The sequence below is a fragment of the Oncorhynchus mykiss genome, chromosome 21 (genome assembly GCF_057628025.1).
Source record: "Oncorhynchus mykiss isolate SJ-2025 chromosome 21, ASM5762802v1, whole genome shotgun sequence".
NCBI classification, from domain to species: domain Eukaryota; kingdom Metazoa; phylum Chordata; class Actinopteri; order Salmoniformes; family Salmonidae; genus Oncorhynchus; species Oncorhynchus mykiss.
Window position 1 is genome coordinate 9880879 of NC_143042.1, and position 20205 is coordinate 9901083.

Genomic DNA, 20205 nt, shown 5'->3' on the forward strand with positions numbered 1-20205 from the left:
CGAATACAATTTCCATCTAGACACTGTTGCCCTAGAGCACACAAAAAACGATATATACCTCAGCCTAAACATCAGCGCCAGAAGTAACTTCCACAAAGCTGTGTAAGATCTGAGAGAAGGGCCTTCGACACCATCAAAAGGAACATCAAATTCGACATACCTATTAGGATCTGGCTAAAAAATACTTGAATCAGTTATAGAACCCATTGTTCTTTATGGCCGTGAGGTCTGGGGTCCGCTCACCAAACAAAAATTCACAAAATTTGGACAAAAACCAAATTAAGACTCTGCATGCAGGATTCTGCAAAAATATCCTCAGTGTACAACGGACCCCCAGGACAGCGACACAATTAGACCCAACCAATGAGAAAACAAAAAGATAATTACTTGACAAATTGGAAAGAATTAAACAAAAAACAGAGCAAACTGGAATGTTATTTGGCCCTAAACAGAGAGTACACAGTGGCAGAATATCTGACTACTGTGACTGACCCAAACTTAAGGAAAGCTTTGACTATGTACAGACTCAGTGAGCATAGCCTTGCTATTGAGAAAGGCTGCCATAGCCTGTCTGCCTATGTGCCACTGCCCACAAAATGAGGTGGAAACTGAGCTGCACTTCCTAACTTCCTGCAAAATGTATGACCATATTAGAAAGACATATTTCCCTCAGATTACACAGACCCACAAAGAATTTGAAAACAAACCCAATTTTGATAAACTTCCATATCTATTGGGTGAAATACCACAGTCTGCCATCACAGCAGATACATGTGTGACCTGTTGCCACAAGAAAAGGTAAACCAGTGAAGAACAAGCACCATTGTAAATACAACCCATATTTATGTTGATTTAGAGAGAGAGAGAGAGAGAGAGAGAGAGAGAGAGAGAGAGAGAGAGAGAGAGAGAGAGAGAGAGAGAGAGAGAGAGAGAGAGAGAGAGAGAGAGAGAGAGAGAGAAGTAACAGTAGAAAGAACAGCGGAGGTGAACAGAGGTAAAGGAAAAATGATCCACACACGTAGGGAGGAGAGGAGAAAACTACTGTTCAGCCCTGAATAAAAAATTATCCATCCATATAAACACAGCATGAGTCAGATGAAGGAGAGAGAGACCTCAACTTGGATAGACAAATCTCTCTCTCTTTATTCTGTTTTCTGTGTGTGTGTCTTACTTCAGGTCACCCACCACCTGCTTCACATACTGACTCATACTACTGAAATATGCTTACAAGGGCACACCCAGTCTTACAAGTGCACACCCAGTCTTACAAGGGCACACCCAGTCTTACAAGGGCACACCCAGTCTTACAAGTGCACACCCAGTCTTACAAGTGCACACCCAGTCTTACAAGGGCACACCCAGTCTTACAAGGGCACACCCAGTCTTACAAGGGCACACCCAGTCTTACAAGGGCACACCCAGTCTTACAAGGGCACACCCAGTCTTACAAGTGCACACCCAGTCTTACAAGGGCACACCCAGTCTTACAAGGGCACACCCAGTCTTACAAGGGCACACCCAGTCTTACAAGGGCACACCCAGTCTTACAAGGGCACACCCAGTCTTACAAGGGCACACCCAGTCTTACAAGGGCACACCCAGTCTTACAAGGGCACACCCAGTCTTACAAGGGCACACCCAGTCTTACAAGGGCACACCCAGTCTTACAAGGGCACACCCAGTCTTACAAGGGCACACCCAGTCTTACAAGGGCACACCCAGTCTTACAAGGGCACACCCAGTCTTACAAGGGCACACCCAGTCTTACAAGGGCACACCCAGTCTTACAAGGGCACACCCAGTCTTACAAGTGCACACCCAGTCTTACAAGGGCACACCCAGTCTTTCAAGTGCACACCCAGTCTTACAAGTGCACACCCAGTCTTACAAGGGCACACCCAGTCTTACAAGTGCACACCCAGTCTTACAAGTGCACACCCAGTCTTACAAGTACACACAACAGGACCTGATAGTGCTCCTGTTGCACCACACAGCATACCTGCATTCCTCGCTGTACATGCATAGGCACACACACACACACACGAGCACGCAGGCGTAGTCTTCCTGTTGACAGTTAACCACGGTAACATATGTGTATTAATGTGTGTGTAAGTGCTTGCGCGCGCGTGTGTGTGAGTGTGAGAGTGTGAGAGACAGACAACTGCAGGCTCTTACTGTAATGTATTTACAATTCCAGAAACGGAGTTAAATCACCACATAATGGCCTTCTCTTCCATGACAGGACAGGATCCTTACAGGATAGAGAGAGAGAGAAGGATGAAAAGGGATGACGGAAAAAAGGCGAGAGAATGCCCTGTTCTCCTCTCTCTTCCTGTTCTGCCCTCTTCCCTCACCTTTCTCCTCTCTCTTCCTGTTCTGCCCTCTTCCCTCACCTTTCTCCTCTCTCTTCCTGTCCTGCCCTCTCCCCTCGCCTTTCTCCTCTCTCTTCCTGTCCTGCCCTCTCCCCTCGCCTTTCTCCTCTCTCTTCCTGTCCTGCCCTCTCCCCTCGCTTTTCTCCTCTCTCTTCCTGTCTTGGCCTCTTCCCTCGCTTTTCTCCTCTCTCTTCCTGTCCTGCCCTCTCCCCTCGCTTTTCTCCTCTCTCTTCCTGTCCTGCCCTCTCCCCTCGCTTTTCTCCTCTCTCTTCCTGTCTTGCCCTCTTCCCTCACTTTTCTCCTCTTTCTTCCTGTCCTGCCCTCTCCCCTCGCTTTTCTCCTCTCTCTTCCTGTTCTGCCCTCTCCCCTAACCTTTTCTCCTCCGTCCTGGGCAGGTGTTGTGAGCGATTGCACACCCCCGCGCCCAGCGGGATTAAAAAGGACACGTTTAATTGCTTGTTAACAAATGTTTACGGCGCCGTACTGAGCAGCCACCCTGTTTCCTGCCAAGTACAGACCATCATTACTCTGAGGCTGCTGTCGGAGATACACTGGGCTGGAAGGAGGGAGAGACAGAGAGAGACAGGAGGGAGAGACATAGAGACAGGAGGGAGAGACAGAGAGAGACAGGAGGGAGAGACAGAGAGAGACAGGAGGGAGAGACAGAGAGAGACAGGAGGGAGAGACAGAGAGAGACAGGAGGGAGAGAGAGAGAGACAGGAGGGAGAGACAGAGAGAGACAGGAGGGAGAGACGGGAGGCAGAGAGACAGGAGGGAGAGAGAGAGAGAGACAGGAGGGAGAGACAGAGAGAGAGACAGGAGGGAGAGACAAAGAGAGACAGGAGGGAGAGACAAAGAGAGACAGGAGGGAGAGACAGAGAGAGAGACAGGAGGGAGAGACAGAGAGAGAGAGACCGGAGGGAAAGACAGAGAGAGAGCCAGAGAGAGACAGGAGGGAGAGACAGTGAGAGAGACAGGAGGGAGAGAGAGAGAGAGACAGGGGGGAGAGACGGAGAGAGAGAGGAGGGAGAGACAGAGAGAGAGACAGGAGGGAGAGACAGAGAGAGAGACAGGAGGGAGAGACAGAGAGAGAGACAGGAGGGAGAGACAGAGAGAGAGACAGGGGGAGAGACAGAGAGAGAGACAGGGGGAGAGACAGAGAGAGAGACAGGGGGAGAGACAGAGACAGGAGGGAGAGACAAAGAGAGAGACAGGTGGGAGAGACAGAGAGAGACAGGAGGGAGAGACAGAGAGAGACAGGAGGGAGAGACAGAGAGAGAGACAGGAGGGAGAGACCGAGACAGACAGGAGGGAGAAAATGATGGGGGAACTAAGTGACAGAAAGATCACAAAGGGCAGGGGGTAGAGACAGACAGTTCACAAGAGGGCAGGGGGTGGAGACTGACAGATCACAAAGGGCAGGGGGTAGAGACTGACAGATCAGAAGAGGGCAGGGGGTGGAGACTGACAGATGGATACAGACAGATCAGAAAACGGCAGGGGGTGGAGACTGACAGATCAGAAGAGGGCAGGGGGTGGAGACTGACAGATGGATACAGACAGATCAGAAAAGGGCAGGGGGTGGAGACTGACAGATCAGAAGAGGGCAGGGGGTGGAGACTGACAGGTCACAAAGGGCAGGGGGTAGAGACAGAAAGTTCACAAGAGGGCAGGGGGTAAAGACAGACAGATCAGAAGAGGGCAGGGGGTGGAGACTGACAGATCAGAAGAGGGCAGGGGGTAGAGACAGACAGTTCACAAGAGGGCAGGGGGTGGAGACTGACAGATCAGAAGAGGGCAGGGAGTGGAGACAGACATATCACAAAGGGCAGGGGGTAGAGAGAGACAGTTCACAAGAGGGCAGGGGCTAAAGACAGACAGATCACAAGAGGGCAGGGAGTGGAGACAGACGGATCAGAAGAGGGAAGGGGGTGGAGACGGACAGATCACAAGAGGGCAGGGGGTAAAGACAGACAGATCACAAGAGGGCAGGGGCTAAAGACAGACAGATCACAAGAGGGCAGGGAGTGGAGACAGACAGATCAGAAGAGGGAAGGGGGTGGAGACGGACAGATCACAAGAGGGCAGGGGGTAAAGACAGACAGATCACAAGAGGGCAGGGGGTAAAGACAGACAGATCACAAGAGGGCAGGGGGTGGAGACAGACAGATCAGAAGAGGGAAGGGGGTGGAGACAGATAGATCATAAGAGGGCAGGGGGTAAAGACAGACAGATCACAAGAGGGCAGGGGGTAAAGACAGACAGATCACAAGAGGGCAGGGGGTAAAGACAGACAGATCACAAGAGGGCAGAGGGTAAAGACAGAGTGAAAAAAATAAGTCAAGATTGTGTGAGAGAGAGATAGAAAGAGAGCATGAGAGAGTGAGAACGAGAGGACTATAGGAAAGTATTAAAACAGTAGATTGGCAGTATTATTCTCAGTGTAGTCTAAGAGGGAACATTGAGTCTCTGGTGCAAGTCAGCAGCAATGACCAATACACCCATAATCAAAACTCCCATAATCATTAAAAGATTGCAGTGACCAAAACTCCAGTTGATTCTCCAAACAGTTTGTGACTGTGCTACAAGATTGATACACTGACTCTTCACCATGGATTGATACTGATCAAATGATCTCAAAGGTTTTTTCAAAATACATTTTCTCAACAACAAAAATCAACACAATATGAGTTCTGTCAGTCCATAGAGAAAACCCCAGACATGCATGCACACACCAGTAGACATGCACACGCTCAATTTCATTTCATTTCTAATACATTGGGGGGGGGCAACATCTGATAGAAAAATAAACAAGATTGTATCTTGGGCGCGGCGACTCGTCGAGCTTATTAAAATCTACAGAGCAATATCAGACGTGTCTGTCATCCTTTAGATGAAAAGGGCCTGCCTGGCTGCTTTATGAATTATGATTTGCTAGGCTAAAGGCGCTAGGCTGATGTTGCTAGGCTAAAGGCGCTAGGCTAATGGTGCAAGGCTAATGCTACACTAACATGCTACTTGATGTAAAAAGTTATTCTAAGTGAGAGACTTAGAATTCCTTGGTTTTATCTGAGCTCTGAGGCTTCTGTTAGAGCCCAGAGCTAGTGCCTTAGCTAGAGGTTTACCTCCAATGTACTCACATCCTACCTTATCTTTGTCTGTACACTTGTTAGGAAAATTATGATTAAATGACTGAACAAATCAATTTAAATGGAACTGTAACTAAGTAAACTTATACTCTGTTTTATTATATCTGATTAACAATATGAGTTCATAAGAAGGGATTGTGTGACACGGACAAGGAGTAATTAAAGTTAATGAACACCATTCCAACTAGGAAGAAAGGAATGGTTTGTGGATTAAGTAAACAGATAAGGTAGTTAACCTATGGTTGAACCGACGAAACTGAGCTCTGGGGTGTTTTAGAATTTATTTTTTTTAAGTTCCCTTTGACCCGGTCGAGAGGAGGAGAATTCATTTTAGGAGCAATGAAATGACGTCATGTTATTGTATATAAACTGTTGCTCGTGGTAACGTGGCAGCGCGCTCCGAGAATAAATTCTGTTACCTATTATTGAAATGGCTGGTCTCCGTCTATTTTATGCAAACAAGAATCCTGCAAACAAGAAATTCTCATAAAATAGATTAAGGGAATTCAATTAATGAAAACATATTGGAATAACTAAATTACAGTAACAATTGGTCCTTCGAGACGGATTCCACAAACGTGCCTCTGTCGTCCGAAGGGAAAGCCGAAAGCCGTGCACGAACGGGCCTGGACTCGTTATATAAAGATCTGGCCTCTGGATTGAGGTTTAAAAAAAACAGGCCGGTATATGATCTAAAGGCGACAGAGAAGGTGACGGAATCGAACCGGCATTGCTTTTCCCAGTCTACAGGACGAAGGTAAATAGTCTTTATTCTCGAATTTGGGAGGAATGATGAAAGTTATCTTTGATTTGTTGTTCTAAAAAGGTTTAGAATTGATCAATAATAGTAGCTTCACTACTCCAAACAGATGTGTTGGGTTACTTATATGACCAATATACAAGGATTGTGTGTAACACGTCTGAAATTACCTGTGGTAAAGGTGCACTACCATAAATAAAATAGAACTTAATAAATCCAGGTTTTGCAAGCCGAAGGGTTATTAAGGGTGGGATATAGTAAGTTTTGTTAGATAGGACGGTCGTTCTGTACAAATAGGATAGCCATTAATTCAAAAGACATACCTAAATAAAGTTTTAACCTAAGTAGTCTATCTGTATATGGGAAGTAGTCTGACTATGAAAAGTAGCAGATAGATATATTAAAACAGGTGAGGATAAATTAGGCTTGGTCAGAAGGCAGGGTAATTCTAGGCGAACATAATAACTGAACCTATTCAATACTGAAAGAAAGTAATATCCACGGAGGTGGTGAGGGAAACATAGTCTAGAGAAGTGAGATATGAGATATTAACGTTGAAAGTCCCAAGGAACAATAGTTTATAATGAGCTTATAATTGTATACGGGTGAAATTTAATGTCCGATAAAAAGTCAAATCTATAGACAAAGTTTCCAGAAAGGAGAAATAAATATAGAAACCCATACACATTGATTATCATTAAAGAGACACACACATAGTCAGACAGGAGGGCAACTAAAGTAACTGGGTAACAGTAAATACACACACATAGTCAGACAGAAAAGCAACTAAAGTAACTGGGCAACGGTAAATAGCATATTCATAGAAATACACACAAATAGAAGGTAAAAAAAATAGAAAGGCATAGATAAGTGATTAAATACCATAGCTACTAGTAACGGTAAGGATTTAACTAACATGGGTAGTAAATCCTCAAATGAGGTCCCGGAATTAACGGGAGATAAGAAATAATGCAGGGAAGAGATTAGAGGAACACCTATTTTGGCCCGACATGGAGTACGTTTAAAGAAGGAACGATAATTCGCTCACGTGTGAGACCTAATAACTTATCAAGAGTCACAATAGAAACTATTCCAAATTTCTGATAGAGGAGAGCAAGATTAATGAGAATCCTCGCTGAGGAAAACTTTGGGCTTTTAAATTAGGGCTATTTTCTGTTGTCCCGATGCCGGAGTTACGAATACAGACAATTGTAAAATGGGTCTATTTGCGGAGAATCTTAGTCATTTACATAAGCGTTGGTGGTAAAGTGGTGAGAATAGCTGCCTTCCAAGCTGGAGTCCAGTGTTCGGTTCTCAGCCAAGGCGTTAACTAAAAAAATCTGAGTTTTTGATTATAATTCAACTATTTGTTTGTATAAGATTTAAACTGAACGTTTTAACTTGTTTGGTTCAAATTAATAGAAGGGATAAATTGAACGTTTTTAATAGATTGTTTAGGTTAAATTAATAGACTAATTCATTCAACTTAAAATAATAATGAAGCAAATTTTGATGCAAGACGATGTCTTTTCACTAAATGATCTGTTTGAATAATGTATTGGGAATAGAGTCATAATTAAAATGCTGAATCAAAGACGAGACAGTTACTTAAATCTAATGAATTCGAGCTTCAATGCCATACAACTCTCCTTCCGTGGCCTCAAACTGCTCTTAAACGCAAGTAAAACTAAATGCATGCTATTCAACCGATCATTGTCCACACCTGCCCGCCCATCCAGCATCACTACTCTGGACGGTTCTGACTTAGAATACGTGGACAACTACAAATACCTAGGTGTCTGGTTAGACTGTAAACTCTCCTTTCAGACTCACATTAAGCATCTACAATTCAAAATTAAATCTAGAATTGGCTTCCTATATCGCAACAAAGCATCCTTCACTCATGCTGCCAAACATACCCTCGTAAAACTGACCATCCTACCGATCCTCGACTTCGGTGATGTCATTTACAAAATAGCTTCCAACACTCTACTCAACAAACTGGATGCAGTCTATCACAGTGCCATCGGTTTTGTTACCCCATACACTACCCACCATTGCGACCTGTACACTCTTGTTGGTTGGCCCTTGCTTCATACTCGTCGCCAAACCAACTGGCTACAGGTTATCTACAAGTCTCTGCTAGGTAAAGCTCCTCCTTATCTCAGCTCACTGGTCACCATAGCAGCACCCACTCCAGCTGGTATATTTCACTGGTCACCATAGCAGCACCCACTTGTAGCACGCACTCCAGCAGGTATATCTCACTGGTCACCATAGCAGCACCCACTCCAGCAGGTATATTTCACTGGTCACCATAGCAGCACCCACTTGTAGCACGCACTCCAGCAGGTATATCTCACTGGTCACCCCCAAAGCCAATTCCTCCTTTTGTCGTCTTTTCTTCCAGTTCTCTGCTGCAAATGACTGGAATGAACTGCAAAAATCTTTGAAGCTGGAGACTCATATCTCCCTCACTAGCTTTAAGCACCAGCTATCAGAGCAGCTCACAGATCACTGCACCTGTACATAGCCCATCTGTAAACAGCCCATCTACCTACCTACCTCAACCCCATACAGTATTTATTTATTTATCTTGCTCCTTTGCACCCCAGTATCTCTAATTGCACATCCATCTTCTGCACATCTACCATTCCAGTGTTTAATTGCTATATTGTAATTACTTCACCACCATGGCCTATTTATTGCCTTAACTCCCTTATCTTACCTCATTTGCACTCACTGTATATAGACTTTTTGTTTTCTTTTGTTCTACTGTATTACTTACTATGTTTTGTTTATTCTATGTGTAACTCTGTGTTGTTGAATGTGTCGAATTGCTTTGCTTTATCTTGGCCAGGTCGCAGTTGCAAATGAGAACCTTTATTTAGCCTACCTGGTTCAATAAAGGTGAAATAAAATAAAATAAATAAAAACATTAATTTAGCGTTACATGCTAAAAGCAATACATATCTTCCATTTAAAGTGCTAGCATCTCGCTAACAGGTGTAAACAGGTCTTCCATAGTAGCACCAGTCACCTCAGGGGGAGAATAAAGATGAAAGTAGACTCTGGTTGTTGTGTAGGCTACATTCTTTCATGTGTGATAGCCATGAGAATCGATCTAGACTACCTCGGCCGAAAGAGGAACCACAGGGACTGTGAGGAGATATTGAATTCACACTTTCATTCTTGCTCTATGTATGCTAGGATATCACCACGGCAACCAGTTTATCTCCCACTGGTCGTTCTGTCGTCGAGCGATGTGAGGGACAAGAGTTAGATTTTTGGGGAATGATGTAAAAGAGACAATTAATATTACATTGCCACACCAGACACGCAACAGACACACAATCTCTATCTTTCAAACACAGATACATCCTGTAGCTAAGTGAATAAAAATACAAATAAAATACACTTAATCCAGAAAAATGAAGAAATATCAGAACGATCAATGTCAGAGACCGGAATATATATATATATATATGTTATATATATATATATATACATACATACATACACACACACATATGTGTGTTTTGTATGTAAACATCATTAAAATGACCAGTGTTATATGACTAGAATACAGTATGTACATTGTATACAGTGCCTTCAGAAAGTATTCCTTCCCCTTGACTTATTCCACATTTTGTTGTGTTACAGCCTGAATTCAAAATGGATTAAATAAAATTGTTTCCTCACCCAACTATAATGACAAAGTGAAAACATGTTTTTTTTATTTTAGAAAATGTATTGAAAATGAAATACAGAAACATCTCATTTGCATAAGTATTCACACCCCTGAGACAATACTTTGTAGAAGCATCTTTGGCAGCGATTACAGCGCTGAGAGCTTTCCACACCTGGATTGTGCAACATTCTTTTCAAAATTCTTCAAATCACTGTCAAATTGGTTGCTGATCATTGCTAGACAACCATTTTCAAGTCTCTCCATAGATTTTCAGCAGATTTAAGTCAACATTTGTAACTTGGCCACTCAGGAACATTCACTATCTTTTGGTAAGTACAGTGCCTTGCGAAAGTATTCGGCCCCCTTGAACTTTGCGACCTTTTGCCACATTTCAGGCTTCAAACATAAAGATATAAAACTGTATTTTTTTTGTGAAGAATCAACAACAAGTGGGACACAATCATGAAGTGGAACGACATTTATTGGATATTTCAAACTTTTTTAACAAATCAAAAACTGAAAAATTGGGCGTGCAAAATTATTCAGCCCCTTTACTTTCAGTGCAGCAAACTCTCTCCAGAAGTTCAGTGAGGATCTCTGAATGATCCAATGTTGACCTAAATGACTAATGATGATAAATACAATCCACCTGTGTGTAATCAAGTCTCCGTATAAATGCACCTGCACTGTGATAGTCTCAGAGGTCCGTTAAAAGCGCAGAGAGCATCATGAAGAACAAGGAACACACCAGGCAGGTCCGAGATACTGTTGTGAAGAAGTTTAAAGCCGGATTTGGATACAAAAAGATTTCCCAGGCTTTAAACATCCAAAGGAGCACTGTGCAAGCGATAATATTGAAATGGAAGGAGTATCAGACCACTGCAAATCTACCAAGACCTGGCCGTCCCTCTAAACTTTCAGCTCATACAAGGAGAAGACTGATCAGAGATGCAGCCAAGAGGCCCATGATCACTCTGGATGAACTGCAGAGATCTACAGCTGAGGTGGGAGACTCTGTCCATAGGACAACGATCAGTCGTATATTGCACAAATCTGGCCTTTATGGAAGAGTGGCAAGAAGAAAGCCATTTCTTAAAGATATCCATAAAAAGTGTTGTTTAAAGTTTGCCACAAGCCACCTGGGAGACACACCAAACATGTGGAAGAAGGTGCAGATGAAACCAAAATTGAACTTTTTGGCAACAATGCAAAACGTTATGTTCGGCGTAAAAGCAACACAGCTGAACACACCATCCCCACTGTCAAACATGGTGGTGGCAGCATCATGGTTTGGGCCTGCTTTTCTTCAGCAGGGACAGGGAAGATGGTTAAAATTGATGGGAAGATGGATGGAGCCAAATACAGGACCATTCTGGAAGAAAACCTGATGGAGTCTGCAAAAGACCTGAGACTGGGACGGAGATTTGTCTTCCAACAAGACAATGATCCAAAACATAAAGCAAAATCTACAATGGAATGGTTCAAAAATAAACATATCCAGGTGTTAGAATGGCCAAGTCAAAGTCCAGACCTGAATCCAATCGAGAATCTGTGGAAAGAACTGAAAACTGCTGTTCACAAATGCTCTCCATCCAACCTCACTGAGCTTGAGCTGTTTTGCAAGGAGGAATGGGAAAAAATTTCAGTCTCTCGATGTGCAAAACTGATAGAGACATACCCCAAGCGACTTACAGCTGTAATCGCAGCAAAAGGTGGCGCTACAAAGTATTAACTTAAGGGGGCTGAATAATTTTGCACGCCCAATTTTTCAGTTTTTGATTTGTTAAAAAAGTTTGAAATATCCAATAAATGTCGTTCCACTTCATGATTGTGTCCCACTTGTTGTTGATTCTTCACAAAAAAATACAGTTTTATATCTTTATGTTTGAAGCCTGAAATGTGGCAAAAGGTCGCAAAGTTCAAGGGGGCCAAATACTTTCGCAAGGCACTGTAACTGTAAGCAACAGTGTAGATTTGGCCTTGTGGTTATTGTCCTGCTGAAAGGTGAACTCATCTCCCAGTGTCTGGTGGAAAACTCCCCCATTGTTAACGATTACACACATACCCATAACATGAAGCAGCCACCACTATGCTTGAAAATATGGAGCGTTTTTTGCAGTATTACTTAATACCTTGTTGCAAACAAGATGCATGTTTTGGAATATTTTTATTCTGTACAGGCTTCCTTCTTTTCACTTTATAAATTAGGTTAGTATTGTGGAGTAACTACAATGTTGTTGATCCATCCTCAGTTTTCCTATCACAGCCATTAAACTAACTGTTTTAAAGTCACCATTGGCCTCATAGTGAAATCCCTGAGCGGTTTCCTTCCTCTCCGGCAACTGAGTTAGGATGGACGCCTGTATCTTTGCAGTGACTGGGTGTATTGATACACCCCCAAAGTGTAGTTAATATCATGCTCAAAGGGATATTCAATTTCTGCTTTTTTTTTTATCTTGACCCATTCACCAATAGGTGCCTTTCTTTGCGAGGCATTGGAAAACCTCCTTGGTCTTTAAGGTAGAATCTGTGTTTGAAATTCACTGCTTGACTGAGGGACCTTACAGATAATTGTATGTGTGGGGTACAGAGCTGAGGTAGACATTCACAAGTCATGTTAAACACAACTACTGTACACAGAGTGAGTCAATGCAACTTCATATGTGTCTTGTTAAGTACATTTTTACTCCTGAACTTATTCACGCTTACCATAACAAAGAGGTTAAATACTTACTGACCCATTACATTTCAGCTTTTTATTTTTAATTCATTTGTAAAATATTTTGAAAAACATAATTCAACTTTGACATTATGGGGTCAATGACAAAAACAAACAAACATCTAAATTCAATTCATTTTAAAACCAGGCTGTAACACAGAACATTTTGGGAAAATCAAGGGGTGTGAATACTTTCTGAAGACCCTGTACATGCATATGGGAATGTGTGTGTGCCCTGAAGATAATATGTGTGGGTTCTGTGCAGTGCCTTCCCATTGGTGGTTTAAAGGTTATCAGTGGAGTCTCTAAATGACACTGATGGGCCCCGGCCAATGTTCATTAAGCATTCAATTAAACCATCCACTGACAGTGCCTCTGGGGGAGACAGAGAGCTACGTGTACCACAACATCATAGAGGAATGCTTTTCTACCTTAACCTGCCCTGTCCGGCCTGTCCGGCCGTACATTGTTTTGTTCTATACTATTGCATGTGTTCTATACATATTTGCTCAAATATATTTGAGTTAGTGCAGTTCGCCGACTGTTGTTTTTCTCTTCAAGGTTTTTGCCATGCGTTGGTTAGCCATGCATTGGTTAGCCATGCGTTGGTTAGCCGTTGGTTAGCCATGCGTTGGTTAGCCATGCGTTGGTTAGCCATGCGTTGGTTAGCCATGCGTTGGTTAGCCATGCGTTGATTAGCCATGCGTTGATTAGCCATGCGTTGATTAGCCATGCATTGTTTAGCCATGCATTGGGTAGCCATGCGTTGATTAGCATAGAAAACCTCTAGCGTTGCCTGATGGTTTGAGATGTGTGAAGGGGTTGTAAAGTCCTCTGTGGAAAAGTTCCATTCCTCTCTACTCTACTGAACTGCCCTCTATTCTGTTCAACTGTCAGAGGCTCTAGACATGAGTCACCATAACCTGGAGTCAGTCAGTCCATAAAGAGACCTCAGAGTAAGATTACAGAGAGACAAAAGAGAGAGAACGACAGAGTCCTGTGGGAGAGAAAGATAGAGGGAAGAAGAAGAGACCCATTAGGCAAAAACTGGTTGACTCAACGCTGTTTCCACGCCATTTCAACAAACAAACTGATTGGATTCACAAAGCGGCATCAACGTAAGAGAACGTCCTCTTTTTTTCACCTAACTTTCAACCTAAATCCAATGACATGGTGAATTCTTCTTGTTGATTTCACATGTAATTCACGTTAGTTGACAACTCAACCAAATGTAAATCAAAATGAGATGTTGAAATGAGGGGCAGACAGGCAGGTCAGTTAGAGTCTAGGAATGGATGAATCCATACATCAGCCCCAAATACACACACATGCTATAGAACAATCAGAACCCTGCTTACTGTAATTACAAAATCCTGGACAGAGCAGAAAACGGTGCGGGAAGCGCAGCTTGACAAAACAAACGTTTCTTTAGAGAGAACGTGTGATCAAAAAGGGTCCGGTTCTCTTTAATAAAACTCTTCATTAGAATCTCAGTGGGAGATAACAGCACTGCTTTATTACTGCCTTGGTGCTAGCTGGGGGCTCTCTCTGCCTTGGTGCTAGCTGAGGGCTCTCTCTTCCTTGGTGCTAGCTGGGGGCTCTCTCTTCCTTGGTGCTAGCTGGGGGCTCTCTCTTCCTTGGTGCTAGCTGGGGGCTCTCTCTGCCTTGGTGCTAGCTGAGGGCTCTCTCTTCCTTGGTGCTAGCTGGGGGCTCTCTCTTCCTTGGTGCTAGCTGGGGGCTCTCTCTTCCTTGGTGCTAGCTGAGGGCTCTCTCTTCCTTGGTGCTAGCTGGGGGCTCTCTCTTCCTTCGTGCTAGCTGGGGGCTCTCTCGTCCTTGGTGCTAGCTGGGGGCTCTCTCTTCCTTGGTGCTAGCTGGGGGCTCTCTCTTCCTTGGTGCTAGCTGGGGGCTCTCTCTTCCTTGGTGCTCACTCACACCTACAGAATTCACACCCATCTACCTCGTTGAGATACGCCCCCATTGGAGGAAGCCAATAGCGTCAATCTTGGTCAGATTTTCATTCTGCTGATGTTCTTGTCTGTTGTCTGTGATGATGTCATCTTGTAAAGCGTACCTTGAATTGACTGCCTCATTCAAAGGAGGTGTACAATGTGTGATTTTCTACACGTAGCCACACAGCAGCCAGAGGTAGAGTGCGCTGACAATTGGAGGGGCAGTCATATAATTGAATATAAGTGAGGACAATCAAAGTCCCATAAAACACTGGTCTATTCCGGTCTGTTCAGAACATGGTGTACAGACCAAGATGGAGGAGTCACTCACCTACATGCACGAACACACATACTCGTTGATACAAATACACACACGCACAGAGGATAAAAGAGCCACAAGGGACCAAAAGGATTGATGGTGTGTGTCCAGGATTAATGGTGGTCTTTGGAGTCCCTGCTGCCCCTGTGTCTTCTGTCCTGTTTCGCTGCATGTACAACTGGGTAACCTGTACGGGGGGGGGGGTCGTGAAATTGCACACAGATTTGTAAAAGTGCATTCTCTTTGAATCAATCAAGCCCACTGAAATAAAGACGTCCTTGAGACAAGGAGGTGGTAGGGCTTGTTTCTGGATGGGGCCATAGGCTTTCACTTATTCAATGATGTCTGATTAACTCAAGGAAGGGCGTAAGAAAGGATGGAAGGGCATAAGAAATGAAGGAAGGAATCTTTAAGAAAGAAGGAGGGGCAGTTGTAGGTGTTCTAAAATAAGACAGCAATCAACCACACCACTGTAGACTTCATATTTACATTACAGCACTTCCTGTGCACACAGTTGATTTACATCCTATTTACCTGACATTGTGGTAGAGAAAAGAGAAGTAAATGAAGTTAAAGACCACTACTGTACAGTATGTTACTGTTGTCCTTCTGTCAAAAGAAAACACATCCAGGCTTACACAGGAAAGCGCACACACACACACTAAGGCTGCTGCAGTCACCTGCTGCTGGAATGGTACTGCAGTGTTGACATGCCAGAGGGAACATCTCTGCCTGCCACAGCAAAACTAGCAAAACGTTACATAAAGGTTCTTCTGAAACATCCACTCTACCACCTACAGATGCTAATGCTACTCCAGCTATAAATAGCCAGCTTTCTGCCGCCCACCCACGCAGGTGGCTTACACCTACCCTGTAGCACAGGGGACGTTGCGTAAATGTTTGGTCAGTGTTGATCCAGCGTTGAGCCGCTGTTTGGCTAGCACAGGAGAGCTTTTGAAAAATGAGAGAGGGATGGAGGCAGGAAGGTAGGAAGGATACCTTTTATGGTTGGGCGTAAAAATGTATTTACCTTTATCTTACTCTGGCTTTCACTCTCCCCCTTCCCTCCCTCTTCTGCTATAGTTTGTATCTCTTTTTCTCACCATCTCTCTCCTCATACTCCCTCTTTTTTCATTCTCTTTCACTCATTCCCTCTCTCCTCTTCAATAATGCCCCCCCCCTTCTCTCGCTCCCCCAATCTCTCTCCATCTCTCGCTCTCCACTTGATGTATCCAGCTGTAAATGTATAAGCCTCATGTGCTTGCTGTTGCCACGGCAACAACACAAGGGACCTTATAAAGCTAATAAGTAGAGAGCAGGAGGGGAGAGGAGGAACATTTTAAAAAAGAGAAGGAAAATGGGTGCAGATCTATTCCTGGAGTTGGACCTAGGGGCTGTTGACGGATAGAGGGATGCTGGCGATAGAGAGGAAGAGAGAGAGGCAGAGGCAGAGAGCGAGATGTTGTTTCTCTGGTGGCGCGTTGTGATGTATCAGATTTGATGTGCCAGCCATGTTTGCTGGTGTCTGTTGAATAGTGGAAATGGAGTGTGTGCGTGTGTGTGTGACTGTATCTGTGGTAATAAAAGGTTGCTTATATTTGTCCTGCTTAAAGCTGCAATATGTCACTTTTTGGGCAATCCGATCAAATTCACATAGAAATGTTAGTTATAGATCTGTCATTCTCATTGAATGGGGCGGCAGGTAGCCTAGTGGTCAGAGTGTTGGGCAAGTAACCGAAAGGTTGCTAGATCGAATCCCCGAGCTGACATGGTAAACATCTGTTGTTCTGCTCCTGAACAAGGCAGTTATAACCCACTGTTCCCCAGTAGGCCGTCATTGTAAATAAGAATTTGACTTGCCTCGTTAAATAAAGGTTAAATAAACAAAATTGAAAGCAAGTCTAAAAAGTGGTTGATCTGTTCTATTTCTATGCTTCCCATTCATAAGTTTTCATTTTGCGTCTTTTACTTTCGGTTTTGTACACCAGCTACAAACAAACTGAAAATACAATATTTGTGGTTATCGAAAAGATATTTCACAGTGGTTTATATGATACAATGCTTCTCTACACCCTCTCAGCATTGCTTGTTTTGTCACATAAACGGGAATTAGGTGAACTATTAGAATTTTTGTAACCAGGAAATGGACGGAGCCATTTCTGTATATTGCACCTTTAACTGCATGTACAACTGGATAACCTGTACGAGTGTGGGGTGTGAAATGGAAATGTCCCCTGAGACACCATGGGAAAGTGGGGTCACAGCCAGGGATGTGCAGCTAGCCTCTGATCTGCTTCTTCATAAATAACCAAATGAGACATGATACACACACATGCCTGATAATCACCTCTGTTTCGCATACAAAAAGATAAACACATACACACACTTGATCGTGGTCTCTCTCTCTGAATACAACTATGGAGAAAGAGAAGGACATACTGTTCTCTCTTCTACTCTCTCCTCTAGTCACCTCTCCTTATCTCTCCCCCTGTCTCCTCTCTGTTGAGATGTGGGTGGGTGACAGCCACGTCACCTGGTAATCATCACTGCGACACACAGGAAATAAACAGTAAAGTCACACACACAGACTAGACACCTTTGCCCATGGCCAGGGGGGAGGGTCTTAGGTGTCTGTGTGTGTGTGTGTTGCAAGACTTACAGTAGGTCCTTAGAAGTGGGAGTGTCTTGGTTCTATTGATAACTAATTACTACACTTGAGGACGGTTGATTAAACGCAGGTGAGGTTAGCTTATTACATGAGCTCATACTGTGCCACAGCATTGTTGAATACTTGTTTCTGATTGGCTTGAAGGGCATTCTAGAGTGTGCATTATTTCCCTATAACGCACAGTATACAGTATTTGCACGGTAGAATTCAATGGCTATAAATCCTTCTTACATGTTCTATGTTTGAGCTGCATTTGAAAGCAACATCACACATACATACATAAAATGTGGAGGAAGGTGAAATAAAGACTAGAAAATTGTGTCCAGATGGAAACGTCCAGATCCACTACACGCAAAGGGAATATGAAGGAAGAAGATGGATAAAAATTCCCAAAGAGTGAAAATCTCTAGGGAAAAGACAATTTCATAGGGGCTAATTGGCTGTTTCCAGTATTTGTCCAATTTAAAGCTACAAAAGCTATATAAATGGAGCTGACATGATCCCTCATTCTCTACAAGTCGTGCTATGTCCAAAATCTGTCCCTGGGTACCTGTGGGGGGGCAGTCGTCGTTGGAGCCAGGTGAGTCCTGGTTGGGGCTGACTGGCGGGCTGGCAGGGGGGCTGGTGCTGAAGCTGGCGTAGCCCAGGGACGAGCTCACCTCGGAGGGATCACAGCTGTGGTTGACTGGCCTCTGGTTCTGGACATCCAGGGAGGAGGAGAGGGAGGTCCGCTGTTTGGGCTGGAGGGAGAGATGGAGACCGCAAGAGAGGAGAACAAAGGCAATGTTAGGAGATGTGGTTTAGCAGAAGTATTGTGATTGTGTGTGTAACTTTTGCCACATAAGAATTCAGTATCGTACTGCGATTCACTGGAGTGATGCTGAGAATTCCAGTATGTTTTTTGTTCAATATAGAGGGACATGTGAAAGTACCCCGTGAGCTGTGCACTGGAGGAGCAGGACTCTTGGAAAAGAACACAGGAATTATTAAGTAAGGATTATCTCCACTTCCTCTCACAACAGCACACAAGTCCAGGTCTCATGACACACTCATTAGCCTGTGTGTGTGTGTGTGCATGCACACGTTCTAGTTATATTTCAAGGAGTGTTTGCATGACTTCACGATAACTGTAACACACACACACACACACACACTTGAACACACACACACACCAGAGAAGGAAAACAAGTGTAGTGAGAGAGTGAAAGCTGTAATGCAGACATAGATACAGACGCTTTACACAACACACCATTTACAGCCAGCAGAATAACTACTGCTGCTCTAGATTACTGTTCACACTCACATCTTATACACAAAACGCAGGCCAGTGTGTCTGCAAGAACTCAAGGTTTCCTTACTGAGAGTAAGAGGAAGGGGTCGATGTGGCAGGTTGTTAAGACAACGCCACATCAGGGGACTAAAAGTTCTGCGACAATGACACATAGACAAAGAGACAGGTAGAGGTTGACAGGGAGAGAGGGGGAGAGAGAAAGATAGCGATGGATGTCTTCCAAAGACATCCCTTTCTACCAGGGGACAGTGGGCCAAAGGGGAACACAACAGAAGCATCACTATCCTATAGAGAGTTAGGGTGCAATACATCAACGAGAAGTGATCAGAGTGACAGGCGGCGTACAGGGCCAATGGGGAATGAGATAGTTTCACTTGAGGCCAATAGGGAATAGTGAGAGTACGGTGAGAGAGGCAGTGTCAGGTAGCATGGTAATCCATAGGGAGATACTGACAGAATGTACAGTGCCGTGAAAAAGTATTTGCCACCTTTCTGATTTTCTCTATTTTTGCATATTTTCGATACCGAATGCTATCTGATCTTCAACTAAAACATATTCTTAGATCAAGGGAACCTGACTTTACAAAAAAAAACATGTCACCCAAAAAGTTGACTCAAGCTTGTCAAAAAGTACCCGGAAGCACTTGGATGATCATCAATACTCTTGGAAGAATGTTCTATGGACGGATGATTCAAAAACGTTTTGGGCAACATGGGTCCCATTATGCCTGGTGAAAACCAAACACTGCATTCCACAGTAAGAACCTCATACCAACGGTCAAGCATGGTGGTGGTAGTGTGATGGTTTGGGGATGCTTTGCTGCCTCTGGACCTAGATAACTTGCTTTAATAGAAAGAACCATGAATTCCGCTGTGTATCAGAGAATTCTACAGAAGAATGTCAGGCCATCCGTCTGTGAGCTGAAGCTGAAGCGCAGCTGGGTCATGCAGCAAGACAATGATACAAAACAAACAATCAAGTCTAGATGAAAATGGCTAAAAAGAAACACATTTGAAGTTTCGGAATGGCCTAGTCAAAGTCCAGACCTAATCCCAATTGAGAGGTTGTGACAGGACTTGAAATGAGCATAATGCGATGGCGCCGAAGAGGATGGCTGACGTTTTACATGCCAGTAAACAATTGAGCAATTCTGCTCGTTTTTTTGCGTTGTTTGTAACTTCTTTTGAACTTATTTTGTACATCATGTTGCTGCTATCGTCTCTTATGACCAAAAATAACTTCTGGACATCAGAACCGGGATGACTCACCGTGAACTGGAAGAAGAT

General features: G+C 43.9%; 1 protein-coding gene across 12 annotated transcripts in view; it reads right to left on the reverse strand.

Annotated features, from left to right (window-relative positions):
- The window catches only part of LOC110501015 (ankyrin repeat and sterile alpha motif domain-containing protein 1B), a 316301-nt gene that overhangs the window by 117465 nt on the left and 178631 nt on the right, over positions 1-20205 (reverse strand). For all 12 annotated transcript variants that reach the window (XR_016490136.1, XR_016490137.1, XR_016490134.1 and 9 more), the window contains one exon: positions 18178-18367. Coding sequence is in view for 8 of the 12 variants with exons in the window: in XM_090213690.1 (XP_090069816.1) it covers positions 18178-18367 (190 nt within the window). In the remaining 4 variants the exon portion in view is untranslated. The remainder of the gene's footprint in view (positions 1-18177; positions 18368-20205) is intronic.